The following is a 19,322-nucleotide window of genomic DNA, read 5'->3' as shown; positions in this document are numbered from 1 at the left end:
AGCATTGGATATCTCTCTTTCATTTTTTTCAACATCTTTGTAGCAAAATCCTCTCCCCTAAAACTGATAAACCTAAAGCATTGCTCACCTCTACATCTATCTTCACAACCTTTTCCAAACCAACTGACTTTTCAATTACATGAGTTTCATCCTTTGTGATCTCATCTTCACTTAAGCTTCCTTCCTCTTTTTCCTCCCCATCACCATTTGTATTTTCAACATCCTTCTGCAAAGGTATTTTTCAATATTTTCTTTTACTTTTATATGATGCTTGGACCACAATCGAGCTCGAGCCAAGCCAATCTCAAACATATGAGGTTTTAACTCAAGCCTCGAGCCCAAATAGCCAAATATTCAGATCAGCTCGGCTCAAATCCACCCCTAGCTGGAGTTCACCTCCAAAACCTACTTTATAGATGAAAAGGCATTACCCAACATAGGGATGACATGAACTTAGCACACCATTGCAGCCTTTGTTCAAAAATGAGGATGGTTATACAAAGGGAGCTAGATTCAAAACCATGACAGAAGAGTCATAGACCTCAATTGTGCTAATAGCAACAGACTTTTGCACTTTTAATCTCTAGTGAAGTGGGCAGTGCAATGAATTAGATTTGTGGGAAAACATTTAATTGCTTTATTCATATGGCAGACAAGTCAGACATGGGATCTAATAAGTCCATGTAAGTCAACTCATGGGCATCTATCAATTCACAAATTCGTTCCTAATATAAGGTGTCTAACTGTCCAAGCAGCACTACCAACCAAAGAAACTGCACGCTTCCAGTTCAAGCAAGAACTTAGCTTAAAATGTAGCAGATATAGATCCATACCAGAAAAAAGCCCTAAAAGAAAATATATGATATAGATGGTGGAAGCTAATTGAAAAGCAAAAAAAAAAATCATGAGAGATGTTATGGAAATCAATGAGAAAAAGACATCATGGGATAAGCTCCATGCCAAGAATTCCTATGGAGAATAGGAAAATTAAAAGGGAAATTTTGTCATTTTTTTCATTTACTTGACATGTTAATGATTAACATACCGGGCTATAGCAGATACTGTTAGAGAATGGATTATTCTGAACCCATGATGGATGGAAGCTATGCTCAAAAATGACTGGGTGCCATCCTCAAATGATTCTTCGAAACCTTCTCTTCTCTTAATAAAGTCAATGTCTGGAATAGATGCAGCTACAGTGCCTGGAAAAAGTTGCATTGGTGAACACAAAAAGTAAAGATAACAGATAAATATGAATACTAAACATATGGCTACCAACCTCCACTAAAGTATGTCTTCTTCAGTAACTTTGCAGCTTCTGCATTTTTTATTAGTAAACAAAATGTCAGAATGCCAGGGTAAAATGGGATGGTCCCATAAAATGGAGAGGATTATAAGCAGTACAAAAGTGGAATCAATTAAAATACACAAAAGTTCAAAGAGCTGTAAGTTGGAGATTTAGAGTTAACAGAACCATTCCATAAAATAAAACATCCTCAAACCATACTCAAGCCTACCCTAGAAAATGTTTGGATCGTATGGAAAGAGAGGATACTAATTTAGTTGGAAGAGTGCGGGAGGAAGAGAATAAGAGAGTTACGAGAGAAGAAGGCATGTTACTGTTCACACCTTGAAAGACTTCATTTAAACATAATGAAAAAATTACAAAGAAGCCCTTTACTAGGCACCCTAATACAAAAATACATAAAAGGACAAAAATTGTTGTCAAGCTTTGATTTGGGAACACCTTTAGTAAGACAATCAGCCAACTGATCTTTAAACCTCACAAAAGGTAAACAAATCTCTCCACTGGCAACTCTTTCTCTAATGAAGTGCCTATCAACCTCTATATGCTTTGTACAATCATGTTGAACAGGATTGTGGGCTATGTTTATAGTAGCTTGATTGTCACAATATAATATCATTGGAGTATCAATTTGTATTCCCATTTCTTTCAACAAGTTTTTCAACCATAACAATTCAGAAACCCCATGAGCCATATCTCTGTACTCTGCCTCTACACTAGACTGGGTCACAACTGATTGCTTCTTACTTCTCCAAGATACAACAATACCACCTACCAAGGTACAATAGCTAGAAGTAAAACGCCTATCATCAATAGAACCTGCCTCGTCAGCATCAAAGTAAGCCTCAACCTTGAGATGCCCATGATCAGAATAAACATTCATTTTCCTAGATGCCCCTTCACATAGGCAAGCATTATATTCACTTCTTGCATATGAGAAGATCTAGGCTTATGCATATATTGACTAAACACACTCATAGCATATGAGACATCATTCAGGTCTAGTCAAACATAAGTAGAGAAGGCGACCAAGAAGTCTCTGATAAACACCTTTGTTAAGAAGAGCATCTCCATCATCAATTCCTAACTTATGATTGGGATCAATTGGAGTTACAATTGAGAAATATAAATGCCCCTTTTTGACCTTCTGACCTAAATCCCCAGGAAGTATCAGAAATTCCAAGGTCCTTGATTTTAAATTCAGTAGTAAGAAAAGACTACAATTCATCAATTCCTGCCCTGTGATAACAATATCATCGACATATACTATCAACATAGTCACCATTCCACTTACTCTCCTAATAAACAAGGTATGGCTAACTTAAGATTGAGTGAAGCCAATTTTTAAAATTGCTTTTCTAAATCTATCAAACCAAGCTCTAGGTGACTGTTTAAGGTCATAAATATATTTCTCCAAATAGAAAATAGCACTTTCAAACCAAGAATTTTGGATCCTTGAAGTACTTCTTGGGTATTGAAGTAGTCTACACGAAGTGAGGAATCTCCTTGTCACAACGCAAGTATGTCTTGGATTTGTTTGATGAGATGTATCACTAGGAAATAAACCAATTGAGACCCCTATGGATCCTAACATAAAAATGACTAATAGTCGAGAGATCCATTCAATGATCCTAGAAGGTACAGGAGATTAGTTGGCAAATTGAATTATTTCACAATCACCCATCCTGATATCTCCTTTAGTGTAGCCGTTCTAAGTCAGTCCATGTAGAATCCCACAATCATTCACTAGAAAGGTGTTGTAAAAGTTTTAAGATATCTGAAAGGTGCTCCAAGCCAAGGATTACTATACAATAAAGGGGGAGAATTAACCTTATAGGGATAAGTCAATGCAAATTGGGCAGGTTCCTTAATGGACAGGAACTCTACTACAAGATACTGTAATTTTTTGTGTGGAAATCTAATTACTTGGAAAAATAAGAAGCAAAGTGTAGTTGCTAGGAGTAGTATTGAGACCGAGTATAGAGAAATTGCCCATGCCACTTGTGAGTTGATATGGCTGAAATATCTACTTGAAGAGATAGGCATTCCTATAGGGAAACTTGTCAAGTTGGTTTCTGAAAATCAGTTTACTACTCATATTGCATCCAATCTAGTCTTTCATGAGAGGACCAAGCATATAGAAGTTGATTGTCATTTTCTAAAAGGAAAGGTGACGAATGATATTATCACTCCTTTTGTCAAGTCAGAAAATTAGCTTGCAGATTTGTTTACCAAGGACTTGTGTCGTACCAGGATGGATTATATATATAACAAGCTGAAGCTCTATGATATATATGCTCCAACTTGAGGGGAGTGTTTAAATGAATGCCTAAAAAGGGAATTTAGTCTTTTGAGTATAGCATGGTATTTCCCCTGTTAAGAATCACTTAAAAGGGGCATTTCTAAAATTTTGCACACTCTAAAGAGAAGAATAACAGTTCAGGTCGACATGGAGAAGATACTGGTTTGTATTTTCTTCCTTTAGATCATTTTTCTATCTCACTTTCGTTTGTTCTTGTTCTATACTGTAAAAGGCATATTTCTCTACCTTTTCCCTTTCTTTTTCTTCTCTTTTCTCTCCTTTTTCTCAGGTTATAGGGAAAATCTATGATACCAGAAAGTCATGGTATCAAAATAGATTTGACCAATCAAAGCATCCCCCTGATTTTGATGAATATCACTTGATTGGTCACTTCTTTTTTGATACCGGTTGATTGGCTACAAATTTTTCCAGTACGATGTCTTTTTGGTATCATAGTCAAACCCTAGGTTATAATTTCCAAAATCAACTTAAACAACTGAAAAGACTTATTGTTAAAAAAATACATGCTAAAAATCTCCATCGCTCATGCTATCAATGATCATAAATTAGAATATGGATGCAACTTCTACAAATCCATCGTGCAATCATTTCCCACTTTCCAAGAATAAAAAGTTGGTTTTGCCTATAACTAAAACATGAATCAGAGAAGACTAGTATGGAACAAAAAATGAGCTTACCCGTATGAACAATGAGAGCACCAAGCCCAGTTGGATAGCCAAATATCTGAACAAGACGATATGAAGAGGATGATGAGCATCTGAAGATAGCATATCTTATGTATCTTTATTTGAGTGTAAGAAAATACCTAGATACCTTATAAAATGAGATGACAACAAAATCTGCGGGAAAATTAGCCAGATCTGGTGGTTGTGTGGTACAACCTTTCGCAGCATCAATCAAGACCATCCAGCACCCCCTGCTTCTCAAACATTGGAAATGGAAATCAGTAAGATAAATTAGTGTGGAAGAAGCAAGAGTGAAAGAGGAAAAGGAGAACACCAGAAGAAGAGAAGAAAGTGATGAAACCAGGAATAGGGTAATTACCGATTCATTCAACTTCATATAATAAAGCATACAAATTATCTATCAAATAAAAATAATAAAGCATACAAAATGATAATAATGCCCCTATATAATAAAGAAGAGAAAATAGTAAAAATAACATAGATGCTCAACAAAATCATTACATGACACAAAAAGGAACTCAGGACTTGATACATGAATAGAAGATGTCACAGAACTAAAATTTCTTATGAAAAAGGATGACTAAAATTATTTATGCATTAGACCAAACCAAATTAATCCAAGGATACAGTACAAATACAGGCATAGAACATTCACACTTTAAATTGTTTACATCGTCTTATACTATACACAATTTGGAGAACCATGTAATATTTCTGCAAATATGTTCCAATGTTGTATATACTGCTTTCAATTGAAGCATATTGGGACAAGCCATTGAACAATTGCTCTACGCGTGAAAAATGATAGGCCAACACTCTTCTGCAATTGCAAGATGAAAAAGAAACTACTAACCTGGAAGGCATTAGAGTTAAGGAACCAAAAGAGAGAAAAATAATGAAATGAATAAAGACAAGACAGACCCCTCTACAAAAACTGAAGACACCCTCTAAATGAGATGATGAGAAAATGATAGCCCTCTGAGACGCAATGAGTAGCCTCATTTGGCTCTATAGTTGTGCTAATTGGAAAAGTTCTTCCACTGCTTGTATTGAGAAAGGGCCGTGCTGGGAAATATGCTAGAAGCAGATCTTCAATGAGGCCCAAAAGAGGTGCTTTGACAGTTATTTCCAAGTTGGGTTTATGTCTAGACTTTCATCATTCAAGTTCTTGTCCTTCCATCCCTGACCAGAACAGTTGGTAGGAGGAAGGATCAAGTAATAATTTTTCTCCATTTTCCTGCCTTCCAGAGTGCTTAAAAATTTCCACTTCTATTCTTTGGATTCAGATTTCCAAGTGACTATAACAATAAACAAACTCCTTTAAGTTATTTTATTTATATTTTTAAAGTACCAGGTTCCAATAGAATTTAAGGTACTCGAACTTATACAACAACAGTTGGCATCTGCAAACATAGTGAGAAAAATGCTGATGCACTAGATACATTTATGTGTGGATGGGGAGGTGGTTCCTCACATTTCCATCTTTTGTTGTATTGTGGAACTTTTCAAGTTCGACTAAGATAGCTATACCAAAAATTTGTTCAGTTGAGAGAGAATTGATTTTCAGAAAGCAGAAAGTAAATTGTTATATTCCAAAAGTACAACACATTAGCAAAAAAAAAAAAAGAAAAAAAAATGTATGAATTTATGTACTTGTTATGTGGTGGGCCTTCCAGAACTCTCTCAGAATCTTCCTTGATAATCTTCACCAGGTCGAGGCTAAATTTCCTACCAGAGAAATTGCATTCTGATGGAAATGCAAATAAATTGTAAATATTACCTGCAACCAGCAAAGCGCATATTGAAAGGGACCGAAGATAGGAGACAGACTACCTCCTCATTTAATTTTTAAAGATTTTATGGTGAGCAGGCTCCAATTCATTACATGAAAAATTCTGACACTCCTCTGATAAATTTTATGAATTATGATTTGTTTCCAAAGTCAGCTCAAAAATTTCCATGTACATCAGCTCTTATGAGCAGCACTTTTTCACTATTACATGCTCTTTTATTTTCTTCTTTAACCCACTATTAAATAGACAAATGTAGCATGCTTATCACAAATAAACCTTATAAAGCTGGATTTGGGAAGTTAGCTACATATCATTAATATATATATATAAGATTCTTTGGGGGTGGGGGTCAATTCGTTCTATTGACACCCCTGAATTCTTGTGCCCTCTCTTCTAGTTTGAAGTTTGAACTAGTAGAATAACTAAAGAAGAGACAGAAAGATATGAAGAATGGGGTCTATCATTATGCTTCTGTGCATCGAAATTTATAGCTCTCTCTAGGAAACAAACTAGGTAACAAATCTCCCTAATTAAAGGATACAAACTAGGTAACATATCTCCCTAATTAAAGGGAAGATAAAGCTGATTCCTAAAAAATTTGTACAGCTCACAAATCTCTCAACTACTTAAAATAGCACAAAATCAAATATAATACATAATTACAGAAATCTTCCAACACTCCCCCTCAAGCTGGCAGGAATATATCACTCATGGCAAGCTTGCTAACTAAGTTCTCATACTGTGCCCTAGGAAGCCCTTTGGTGAGAATGTCTGCTACTTGGCTCGTGGTGGGTATGTAGGACATGCATATCACACCACTATCTATCTTCTCCTTGATGAAATGTTTATCCACTTATACATGCATTGTTCTATCATGTAGAACTGGATTATGAGCTATGGAAATAACTGCCTTGTTATCACAATAGACTTTAATAGGTGTTGGTGTAGGAACCTTCAATTCTTCTAGGAGCCTTTTGATCCATAACACTTCACAAAAGCCATGTGCAACAAAGCGGAATTCTGCCTCTGCACTACTCCTTGCTACAACACTCTGTTTTTTGCTTCTCTAGGTGACCAAATTCCCTCCTACCAAAGTGCAGTAACCTGAAGTAGATCTTCTATCATTTATATCACCTACCCAATCTGCATCTGTGTAGGCTTCGACTTGGAGATGACCCCTATTTTTGAACAAGAGTCCTTTCCCCGGAGTTCCTTTCAGATATCTCAAAATCCTGAACACAGCTTCAAAGTGAGTAGGTCCAGGTGAATGCATAAACTGACTTACTACACTTACTGCAAAGGCTATGTCAGGTCTTGTGTGCGACAAATAGATTGGTCTTCCAACTAATCTTTGATAACGTTCTCGATCAACCACCTCATTTACTGTTACTGCTTTTAACTTCATATTTGGGTCCATTGGAGTTTCTGCGGCTTTACAACCTGTCATCCCTGTCTCCTTAAGCAAATCAATAATGTATTTGCGTTGGTTGATAAAGATTCCCTCCTTGGACCTTGCAAACTCCATTCCGAGAAATTATTTAAGTTTTCCCAGGTCTTTAATGTCAAATTCAGCCTCAAGCTTATTCTTCAACTTGTTGATTTCAAATAAATCATCCCCAGTCATGATAATATCGTCTACATACACTATCAAAATAGCTATTTTACCTTCGGTGGAGTGCTTGAAAAATAAAGTATGATCAGCTTGACTTTGTGAGAAGTCGTGCCGCCTTATTGCATTCCCAAATCGTTCAAACCAAGCTCTTGGTGATTTCTTTAGCCCATATAGGGATTTTTTTAACCTGCAAACTTTGCCTCTTCCAAGACTTTCTTCAAAACCTAATGGTAGGTCCATATATACTTCTTCCTTTAGGTCTCCATTCAAGAATGCATTCTTGACATCGAACTGACAAAGTGGCCAGTTAAAATTAACTGCAAGGGAAAGAAATATTCTGATAGAGTTAATTTTAGCAATAGGAGCAAAAGTCTCTTGGTAGTCTATACCATGAGTTTGGGTAAATCCTTTTGCTACAAGTCTTGCTTTGTATCTCTCCACACTTCCATCAGCCTTGCACTTTACTGTAAACACCCATTTGCACCCAACTGTCTTCTTGTCATGGGGTAGATCATAATACTCCATGTATTACTCTTTCTAAGAGCATTCATCTCTTCCATCACAGCTAACCTCCATTTCGGATCATCTAATGCTTCCTGAACAGTTCTTGGCACATACAGATTAGAAATCCTAGACACAAATGCTTTATGAGTATGTAATAATTTCTCATATGACAAGTATTTTGCAATAGGATGTTTTGTGCAAGTTCGGGTACCTTTTCTTAATGCAATTGGAATGTCAAGATCTGAAGAAGACAGATTAGGCAAATCATTAGATAAAGACGGAATAGGGGTAGAAGAAGGATTACTCTGAGTTGTAGGATCTTCACTCGGCAAATTGGATTGGACTTCTGCTGTAGGAACAACTGGAACAGTAGTACTTTTGTGAAACTTCTTCCTGGTATAAAACTGAAGCTCAGGATGAGGATTGTGATCCGTTTGAAGTACTTCTCCCCCTGTCTCTGATAACGTAGTATCTGGCAAATTTGGATTAAGAGTACCATCACTAGGTTCCATTCTTTCAACAATTGTTTCCGAACCTTGCTTATCAGAATTAATCAAAGGTATAAATTCTTCTAGAATAGGTAAAGTTTCCCAAAAATTATCTTCCTTACTTATGTTCTCCCCCTGAAGAGAATTTTTTTGAAAGAAAGGTTGGTCCTCAACAAAGTGTACATCCATACTCTCAAAAAATTTCTTTGTAACTGGATTAAAGCATTTGTACCCTTTTTTATTAGATGCATAACCAAGAAACACACATTTTTCAGCTTTTGGATCCAGTTTTGGTCGAAAAACATTTGGTATATACACATAACAGACACAACCAAACACTTTTAAAGGAAGACCCGTAGTTATTCGAGATGTGGGAAAACAATTTTTTAGATTCTGTAAAGGAGTTTCATATTTTAAAACTCGATATGGCATTCTATTTATCAGATAACATGCAGTTAGGAGAGCATTTCCCTAGAGATATTTAGGTACATTCATAGAAAACATGATGGCTCTAGCTACCTCAAGAAGGTGCCTATTTTTTCTTTCAGCAATTCCATTCTGTTGTGGTGTGTCACGACAAGTTGATTGATGGATAATATCTTTTTCGGTTAGAAATGCTCCTAAGTATTTGTTAAAGTATTCAATCCCATTATCTGATCTTAGAATACCAATTTTGGTTTGAAATTGATTTTCAATCATTAGGAAAAATTCTTTAAATCTTTGTTCAACCTCTGATTTCCTTTCCAACAAGTAAACCCAACATACCCTTGTATGGTCATCAATAAAAGTCACAAACCATTTTTTTCCAGAAAGTGTGTTAACCTTAGATGGGCCCCAAACATCACTATGTAACAAATAAAATGGTTTTGAAGCAGAATAAGGTTTTATTGGAAATAAAGCACAATGATCTTTAGCCAAATGACAAGACTCACAATGAAGTTTTAACCAATCAACTCCTTTAAACACTTTAGGAAATAAATATTTGAGATATGGAAAACTAGGATGTCCTAATCTTCTATGCCATAATATAACTTGATCACAGACATGGATTGAACTCGTACTACTTAAACCATGAACTTTTTTATTACCAATAGAGGTTTCATCAAAGTAGTAGAGTCCATTTATCTCTCTAGCAGTTCCAATCATCTTCCTCGAGTTCTGGTCCTGAAAAACACAAGTGGAAGGAAGAAAAAGAATGGAGCAATTAGTATCTTTCGACAATCTGCTGACAGAAAGAAGATTGTAGGCAAGTTTTGGAACATGTAAAACAGATTTCAGAGTAATTTTTTCTGAAATTTTAATGTTTCCTTTGCCTGTAATAGATGAAAGACTACCATCAACTATTCTCACTTTTTCAAAAGAACAAGGATAATAGGAACTAAATAGGTTAGAGCAACTTGTCATATGATCGGAGGCCCCTGAATCTATGATCCAAAGGTCGGATTTTCCTAGCATTGAGAATGCCAAAGAATTGCTACCTATTTGTGCCATAGACCCGACAGGAGTATTAGGTGATGAATAAGATTTTAGAAGTTTAAGTAGATGATCTATTTGCTCTTTGCTGAATGGGGATGATTCAGCCTTGTTTGCTGTAGGTATATTCTGTCCACCAGGTTTGTTCACCCTCCAATTGGGTGGTCTCCCGTGCAGTTTGTAACAATTCTCTCGGGTATGGCGAGGTTTCCCACAGTAATCACAGCGTAGGTTATTCTTGTCTCCAACCTGCTGATTTTGGGCTGACTTTCGACTGACTTGGGCCTCGGAAATAATCAAGGCTGACTCTTCCACAGGTCCGGTTGTACCTACAGCCTTCTTTCCAAGCACCACTTGTCTCCGGCTTTCTTCTCTACGTACTTTTGCAAATACTTCACCAATTGGGGGCAGAGGGTTTCTTCCAATAATTCGGCCACGAACCTCATCGAATTCAACGTTTAAACCTGCAAGAAACTTGAAGACTCGGCCAACATTCACCATCTTCTTGTGATAATTGCAGTCATCAGGTGACTTCCACTCGTAAGAGAATTAAAATACTTAGTCACAGAGTTTTCACCTTGGCGAATATCTCCGAGTTGTAGAGATAATTCGTACACTTGGGATTGATTCTCCAAATCAGAGTACATCTGTGAGACATTGTCCCATAATTCCTTGGTTGTAGAATAGCAGAGATAATTTGCACCTATCTCTTCAATCATGGAGTTAACCAACCAAGTCATCACCATGGAATTTTCAGCATCCCAAACAGCATAGGCTGGATCCTTCACATCAGGCTTCTTCGTGTCTCCTATGATATAGCCAATTTTCCCTCTCCCTCTGAGATACATGCGAACAAATTGTGACCACCGGAGAAAGTTGTCACCATTTAGTCGGATTGTAGTGATCTGAATAGAGTAAATTTCAGGCAGATTCCGGACAATCTAAGGCTCAAGCTGAGAAGGCTGAGAATTGGACGTGACTTCAGACATTTTTAGGGACAGAAATGCAGAAACAAACCCTAGGTCTTTTCTGCTCTGATACCATAAAGAAGAGACAGAAAGATATGAAGAATGGGATCTATCATTATGCTTCTGTACATCGAAATTTATAGCTCTCTCTAGGAAACAAACTAGGTAACAAATCTCCCTAATTAAAGGATACAAACTAGGTAACAAATCTCCCTAATTAAAGGAAACAAACTAGGTAACATATCTCCCTAATTAAAGGGAAGATAAAGCTGATTCCTTAAAAATTTGTACAGCTCACAAATCTCTCAACTACTTAAAATAGCACAAAATCAAATATAATACATAATTACAGAAATCTTCCAACAATAACATCACTGTCAAGCTTGTTGGGACAAACTGAAAGAGGATATTCAATAAGTATTCGATGATTTTTTTGGGAGGGGAGTGATAAATTCAGGTTTAAACTCCACCTTTATTGCTTTGGTTCCCAAGAAGTTCAATGCATCCCATCCTAGAGACTTTAGACCTATTAGCTTCACAAATAATGTGTATAAAATTAAAGCTAAGGTGCTATCTCTAAGGATTAGGTAAGCTCTCCCTACCATTATCTTGCCTAATCAGGGGCGTTTTTGAAGAACATACAAACAACTGATCAAATTCTAATTGTGAAAGAAAGAATAATTGTGATCAAATTCTAATTGGGGCTTTGTGTTGGGACGTTTTCCATGGGAAAATAAGCACTTTGGATGTTTTGCAAAAAAGAAGACCCTGTAATCTGAAGAGCTATACTCGAAGTAGCAAGGAAGAGAAGAGAACCATAGAACTGAAGAGAATGTCGAACTGTACTAGCCAGTCGACCAGTCTTTTATTTATAGATGAATGTAGTACAAGGTACAAGAAATTACTGGGATGCCCGTGATTAGTGATGGGACTCCCAGATGACTTAAATCATTAAACAGGATTAAGCCCATTAACACAGGCCCAGTTACAAGATAAGTTAAACATAAGAATGGGCTAATAAGAACTCTTATCAGCCGAACATCACTCTAACATTCTAACACTCCCCCTCAAGCTAAGCATGGATATCAATCATGTTTAGCTTGCCAAATATGTCCCTAAACTTTGTTGATGCCAACCCTTTTGTTAATACATCTACAATCTGCATCTCTGATGGAGTATAAGACACACAGAATTCTCCTAAAATAATTCTCTCTCTGACAAAGTGTCAATCAATTTCAATATGTTTTGTCCTGTCATATTGCACGGGATTGTTGGCAATGTTGATAGCACCTTTATTATCACAATACAACTTGAGATGACCCTCAGTCTTGATACCAAGCTCATCAAGGAGAGTTCTGAGCCATAAGAGTTCAGCAACCCCGTGTGCCATAGCCCAATATTCTGCTTCTGCACTTGATCTAGCCACAACATTCTGCTTCTTACTGCATCATGTGACTAGGTTTCCTCCCAAGAATGTACAGTAACCTGAGGTTGATTTTCTGTCTCCAACAGAACCGGCCCAATCAGCATCAATGTAGGCTTCAATTTCAAGTCCACTGTTTTTTCTGAATAGAATTCCTTTCCCTGGGCAAGTCTTCAAGTATCTGAGGATTCTTTCCACTGCTCTCATATGAGGGGCCTTTGGTGAGTGCATGAATTGACTGACAACATGCACTGCATAGGCAATGTCTGGCCGAGTAAGGATAAGTATATCAGTTTTCCTACCAATTTTTGGTACCTTTCCTTATCACAGTATTCCTCACCCATTGATTCTTTTAATCCAATCCATGGCTTGGTTCTATTGGAGTGTCTGCGGGCCTGCACCCCATCATGCATGTTTCCTCTAAGAGATCTAGCACATACTTTCTTTGACATATGTAGATTCCTTCTCTTGATCTAGCAACTACAATCCCAATAAAGTATCTCAGATTTCCCAGGTCTTTGATCTCAAATTTTGAAGCTAAGAACTCCTTCAGCCTCTTCATCTCTTTCACATCATTTCCAGTAATCACCATATCATCCACATACACAATGAGTGTTGTAAGTTTGTTATCCTGTCTCCTTGTAAACAATGTATGATCTGCACTACTCTGAGTGTACCCTACTTTCTTCATGGCCAAACAAAGTCTCTCAAACCATGCCCGGGGAGATTCCTTCAAACCATATAATGCTTTCCTTAGTTTACATACCTTCTTTCAAACATCATATCCAGGTGGGGGTTCCATGAATACCTCTTCATGAAAATCACCATTTAGGAAGGCATTTTTCACATCCAGCTGATGAAGTTCCCAAGAGAATTTTGCTGCTAATGACAGTAGAACCCTGATTGTGTTGAGCTTTGCTACTGGGGCAAAGGTTTCCTTGTAGTCAATTCCTTCCTTTTGTGTAAATCCCTTTGCCACAAGTCTGGCCTTGTACCTCTCAATTGACCCATCTTCCCTGTGCTTTACTGTAAATACCCGCTTGCACCCAACAGTGCCTTTCCCCTCTGGCAGGTCCACCAATTCCCACGTCCTTGCTTTCATTAGGGCTTTCATCTCCTCATTCATGGCTTCTTTCCACCTTGGATCAGATGCCGCCTCTGAATACCTAGAAGGGACACATACAGAGGAAAGGGCAGACACAAAGGAATGATAGGCAGGAGATAAGTGTGAGTAAGAAACATAATCAGTTATGGGATGCCGAGTGGTACAAGAACGAATAGGCTTATGGAGAGCAATAGGAAGATCCAAATCTGAATTGAGTGAGTCAGAATTACCTTGGATTGCAGAGACGGGTTGATCTGAGTTCAACTGGTTGCAATCATGAGGTTGAGGGGCCTTCTTCCTTCTACTATATGTAAGTATCTCTTTCTCTTGTTTACTAGAACCTTCAGAAGCATCAGCCGAATCTGGAGAAGTAACTGGCACAGTGGGAGTCTCACTAGGTTGACCTGGAATGTTACAGCTAGTAGTAGTGGAAGGTGATGAAATGGGAACAAAAAAGAAGGGAGAATGAGAATCCTCTTCCAACCCACTACTCTCCCCCTGAAGAGGATTTTGAGAAGACTGGAAATAGGGTTGAGACTCAAAAAAGACTACATCTCTGGTGACATTCTTTCTTGGAGACAGGATCATAACACTTATACCCCTTTTGCATAGGAGAGTACCCCAAAAATATTTCCTTTGTAGCTTTAGGATCCAGCTTGGTTTTCTTTGGATCCTTCACATGTATGAAGCATGCACAGCCAAAAACCCGTGGGGAAAGAGGAAATTCTGGAAGAGTGAGACACAAAACAGAGAAAGGGGTCTTCATACCCAGCACCTTAGATGGCATCCGATTTATCAGGTATGATGCAGTGAGAATAGCTTGAGACCAATATTGCTTGGGCACATTGTGCTGGAAAAGAAGGGCTCGAGCTGTCTCCAATAGGTGCCTGTTCTTGCGCTCAGCAACCCCATTTTGCTGAGGGGTGTAAGCACATGATGATTGATGTAACATGCCTGCATCTTCCATTATTGAGTTCAGGGATCTTTCAAAGTATTCAACTGCGTTGTCTAAACGAAATTGCTTGATCTTTTTATCAAATTGTGTTTCAACCATCTTGCGAAACATCATAGTTATCCGGGGAACTTCATCACGTCCTTTCAACAGATAAATCCAAGTGCACCGAGAATAATGGTCAATAAAACTGATAAAGTAACGGAAGCCATCAATGGAAACAATGGGTGAAGGACCCCAAACATCAAAATGAACCAAATCAAAAGGGGCTTGAATTTCATTACTAGAAATTGGATACATTGATCTACATTGTTTTGACATTTGACACACATCACAAATTAAACTCTAACTCGGAATGCCCTTACATAATTCGGGAAACAACATTGCTAAAGAAGAAAAGAACAAATGGCCTAGCCTAGCATGCCACAAGTGCAACCTAGCTATTGACTCCACACTTTTCGGACTAGTAGTAGAAGCTTGCAAGGTTGAGCTGACATCTTCATCAAAATAGTAGAGACCCCCATACTCATGACAACTCCCAATCGTTCTCCTCATCAATTTGTCCTAGAAGACACAATCAGAAGGAAAGAAAGTTATACTGCAGTTCAAATTTTTTGTAAGCTTTGAAACAGACAATAGATTTTAAGTAAGACTAGGAACATGTAGGACTGATTTAGGAGAGAGATCCTTGCTTAGGTCAACCACCCCCTTTCCAAAGATGGTGGAGAGGGACCCATCAGCTACTCTCATCTTATCCTGGCCAGACAACAAATGATATGTAGAGAATAAGGAGGACACATGTGTCATATGGTCAGTGGCTCCGGAATCAATCACCCAAGAGGTAGAATTAATGGAACTAGTTGCACTAAATGCAGAGGTTGTACCTGATTTGGCAAGAGAGGTGGAAGCTAAAAAACTGTTCTTCAGACGGGCTAATGCCCAACTGAGAACCTCTACCTCACTAGCTGTGAAGCCCGAAGTACTTGGTCCAGAGGAGTCGGCAGCCTGCCTTGCGGTGAAAGAGGACACTGTCTGAGTACTCTGTAAGTTGTCACTACTGTTGTTGGTGGCAAGATTCCCACTTGCTGTGTGGCCCTTATGTTGCCTTTTGTCCTTTCACAGAGCAGTTGTCTTTTTACAAGACCCAACATTTCTCCTTTGTGTGTTTCTCACCACCACAATGGGTACACTTGAGGGACTTCTTGTCTGAAAATCTATTACCCTTAGTGGAGACTAAGGCTGAATGTTCTCTAGGTAGTTTTGTTGACTGTGTCTAGGAGTCAACTTGCATCTCCTTTCTCCTTACTTCTTCATTCCTCACCAGGTAGTAGACATGGTGAAGCTCAGGTTATTCATCTCTCCCTAGAATTTGTGACCTTATACCTTCATATACAGGGTCAAGACCCGCCAGAAACTTGAAGGCTCTACCCTCCTCAATCTGCTTGTCATGCCTCTCCTTATCATTGGCATTTTCCCAATCCAAAATCAAGTGGTGGTCAAGCTCTTCCCAGAGGCCTTCCAGTGTTGCAAAGTAGGTTGCCACGGACATGTCTCCTTGCCTTAGGGCTGCAATGTCTTGGTTCATCCTGTAGATTCTAGCATTGTTCTTTTTCTGGCCATATGTCTTAGATACTTTCTCCCAAATTTTAGCAGTTGAAGGGAAGTGATGAACAGTTCTGGCCACCCTAGGAGTCATAGAGGCCAGCAACCAAGACATGACTGTGGCATTTTCCTTGCGCCACACGGTGTATTCAAGACTACCAATTTCTGGTTGTTTCTTGTCTCCATCCAAATAGCCTGTGAGATCACGAGAGGTAATGAACAGCATTGCAGAGACAGACCACTCTCTGAAGTTATACTCATCCAGCAGCACACTTGTAATCTGCAAGTTGTGTAGATTAGGGTTTTCCAGGTTTGAGGACCTTGTGACGGGTTTGTTATCTCTAGAGGAAACTTCACCGGATAGTGAGGACATCCTGACTTCAGTCCAAGAGTTGTTCACAGCACTGTAGGTGGTTCTGTTAAGGACTGGCCGAAGTGGTCATAGTGTTCACAGTGCTGGTAGAAGTGTTCATAGTTCGGGTACAGTAGCAAGTAAAGGTCTGTAACTGAACCAGTTCACAGTGCTGGTAAATGTTTAAGGCTGCAACTGTGTAGTGCAGAAGTAGGGCTGATAACCGACCTAAAGAAAATCAGTAACTGAAGTTGCCACAGTTCTGTAAGAGTCTTGCTGATGCACCGAAGCTGCAACTGTAGAAGAAGCTAAGTCTTTACCACTTGTTCTGCACAAGTCTTGCTGGAGCACGAAGCTGCAACTGTAGAGGAAGCTCTCCCCCTTTTGGGTAGTGCTAGGACTGCTGAATCAGTCATCAACCAGGTCTGTCCTATACAGACCTCTCTTAGTAGCCCAATAGCTACTACTTGCTGGAAATAATCTAGTAGAACATCTACTTCTGGGTCTTACTTCCCTTGAATCCTACAACCAAGAGAAACCCTAGGTTCGAACTTGCTTTACTCTCTTACACTCCTAGGTCTTTACTGCAGCAACCCAGAAAAGGAAGAGAGAAGATGCAAAGACAGCAAGAGAAGAGAGTGCGCCTGCTGAAACCAGGAAGGAGCTAATGCTCTGATACCATGTAATCTGAAGAGCTATACTCAAAGTAGCAAGGAAGAAAAGAGAACCACAGAACTGAAGAGAATGTCAAACTGTACTAGCCAGTTGACCAGTCTTTTATTTATAGATGAATGTAGTACAAGGTACAAGAAATTACTGGGATACCCCTGATTAGTGATGGAACACCCAGATGACTTAAATCATTAAACAGGATTAGGCCCATTAACACAGGCCCAGTTACAAGATAAGTTAAACATAAGAATGGGCTAATAAGAACCCTTATCAGCCGAACATCACTCTAACATTCTAACAGACCCTTTATGTGCCTGTCCCCTAACTGGTGTACTTTGTGTAAAGCAAGTGGAGAAAACTGCTACCATCTTCTGACAAAGAAATGGTAGAGTGTTCAATGATAAAGAAAGAAAGAAGGAAGCAGTTCTGTATTGCATCTTATATAGAACTTTAATGTGGGCCAAGTCTCTAAAGTTATTTTCTGATTTCTCTTTTGATGATATGTGGAGAAATTTGGAAGCTGTACCTAGAAGTTCTGCTACAAGGAGTAAACCTGTTGTGGGCTGGAAACCACCGGATGAAGGATTTATCAAACTGAACTTTGATAGCAGCAGCCTATAGAACCCAGGCCCGACTGGTATAGGGGGAGTTTTTAGAAACTACAAAGGTCATGTTATTGCTGTGTTCTCAAGTCCAGTTGGAGTAGGGGACTCGGTTCTTGCAGAGTTCCAAGCAGTCCTGCAAGGAGTAAAGCTTGCTAGAGATTTAAATTATGATAGATTGTTAATTGAAGGTGACTCTAAACTGGTAATAAGGTGGTTGAAGGAACCTGAAACTGTAATTTGGAAATACAAAGAATATGTGAAAAGATTTAAGTGGCTGGTCAGATATATGACAATTTAAGTCCAGTGGGAAAGGAGGTCAGCTAACGGGATGGCTGACTTCTTTGCAAAACAGGGGGTGCATAAGTCTGAATTATTCTGGGCTCAGTTGTAATCTGGTTATATGGCTGGGGCTGCATCTCGCACCTCCGCTGGCTGTACTCTGTAATCTTGTGATACTTAACTATGTTCTAATAAATCTTAAATCATTTATCAAAAATAAATAAATAAATAAGCAAGGGAAGAACTTAAAATTTTGTCTAATCAACACAATTTCTTCTTCCACAACTTCTTTTTCTTCTTCCACCTTTTCTTTTCTTCTTTTCCTATATAACAAAAGTAGGGGTTCAGCCCCTATATTTTATGAATTTTCTTTCCTTTGTTCTTTTCTTCTCATAAAATGTTGATTTTCTAGACTTACACATGAAATTTATACTTCTCTTATGAAAATTATGGATAATTATTAAGGAAAGATGGTTATGGAACCTAGGAAACTACCCTAGGATATATGGTCAAAAGAAGTGCAAATTCTTTTGCTGATGTATTAACAAAACAAGGGACGGATAGAGAACATCTTTTCTGGGCCCAGTTGTAACTTGAACTGAGATTCAGTGGGAGTGTTAAGAGAGCTTATGTCTCCCAACTTCCATGCTTGACTGTACTCTGTTTTGATATTTTAATAAAACATAACAGTTATTGATCAAAAAGAAGGAAAAAAAAAAATTTGTTGTTGCAAGATCTAGTGCTGAATCTGACTCCAAAGCTATGGCTCGTAGTGTGCCAAAAACGCTATTCCTAAAGATCATGTTGGCAGAAATGGATCTCTGAGTCTGAATTGTAACAGCAAGGCAATGCTCAAAATACACTGAGGTGAATAAACACTTCATCATAGAAAAAGTTGATTCCAAAGAATTGTGTCTACTTACATTAGGGCTGAAGACCAACCTGCAGCCAGTTAATAGCCAGTTGTTTTCTTATTATTTGTGTTCTTCACTTATTAGGGGAACCATTGTCTTTTTGTACTCTTAAAAATAAGTGTATGATTAGAATACGGTGTACACTTTATAACTTCTTTCTCCCCAATCCCCTCTTACATTGTATTCTCTGTTTCTCCTTACTCTTTGAACCATGTAATCATGGTTACACCAAACTATAACTTTTTAGGGTAAAAGACTTGAACCT

At 38.3% G+C, this 19,322-nt stretch overlaps 1 protein-coding gene across 7 annotated transcripts in view; it reads right to left on the bottom strand.

The window, feature by feature from the left end:
* ABA3 (molybdenum cofactor sulfurase (LOS5) (ABA3)) overlaps nucleotides 1–19,322 on the bottom strand; it is a 131,517-nt gene that overhangs the window by 105,704 nt on the left and 6,491 nt on the right. For 3 of the 7 annotated variants that reach the window (XR_016102535.1, XR_016102536.1, XM_088956002.1), the window contains exons 6-11: nucleotides 8,529–8,696; nucleotides 5,969–6,095; nucleotides 4,443–4,548; nucleotides 4,307–4,352; nucleotides 1,280–1,318; nucleotides 1,046–1,202 (exon numbers count right to left, since the gene is read on the bottom strand). Coding sequence is in view for 5 of the 7 variants with exons in the window: in XM_088956002.1 (XP_088812128.1) it covers nucleotides 1,046–1,202; nucleotides 1,280–1,318; nucleotides 4,307–4,352; nucleotides 4,443–4,548; nucleotides 5,969–6,095; nucleotides 8,529–8,696 (643 nt within the window). In the remaining 2 variants the exon portion in view is untranslated. Of the gene's footprint in view, nucleotides 1–1,045; nucleotides 1,203–1,279; nucleotides 1,319–4,306; nucleotides 4,353–4,442; nucleotides 4,549–5,968; nucleotides 6,096–8,528; nucleotides 8,697–9,800; nucleotides 9,877–19,322 lie in introns of all 7 variants that reach the window. The other 4 variants (XM_088956003.1, XM_088956006.1, XM_088956004.1 and 1 more) reach the window with 4 other exon arrangements.

Source organism: Nelumbo lutea, chromosome 7, assembly GCF_056320005.1.
Source record: "Nelumbo lutea isolate HS-2025 chromosome 7, American lotus-T2T, whole genome shotgun sequence".
Taxonomy (NCBI): Eukaryota; Viridiplantae; Streptophyta; class Magnoliopsida; order Proteales; family Nelumbonaceae; genus Nelumbo; species Nelumbo lutea.
The sequence above is the reverse complement of the archived record's forward strand: the minus strand, read 5'-3'. Positions and strand labels throughout refer to the sequence as shown.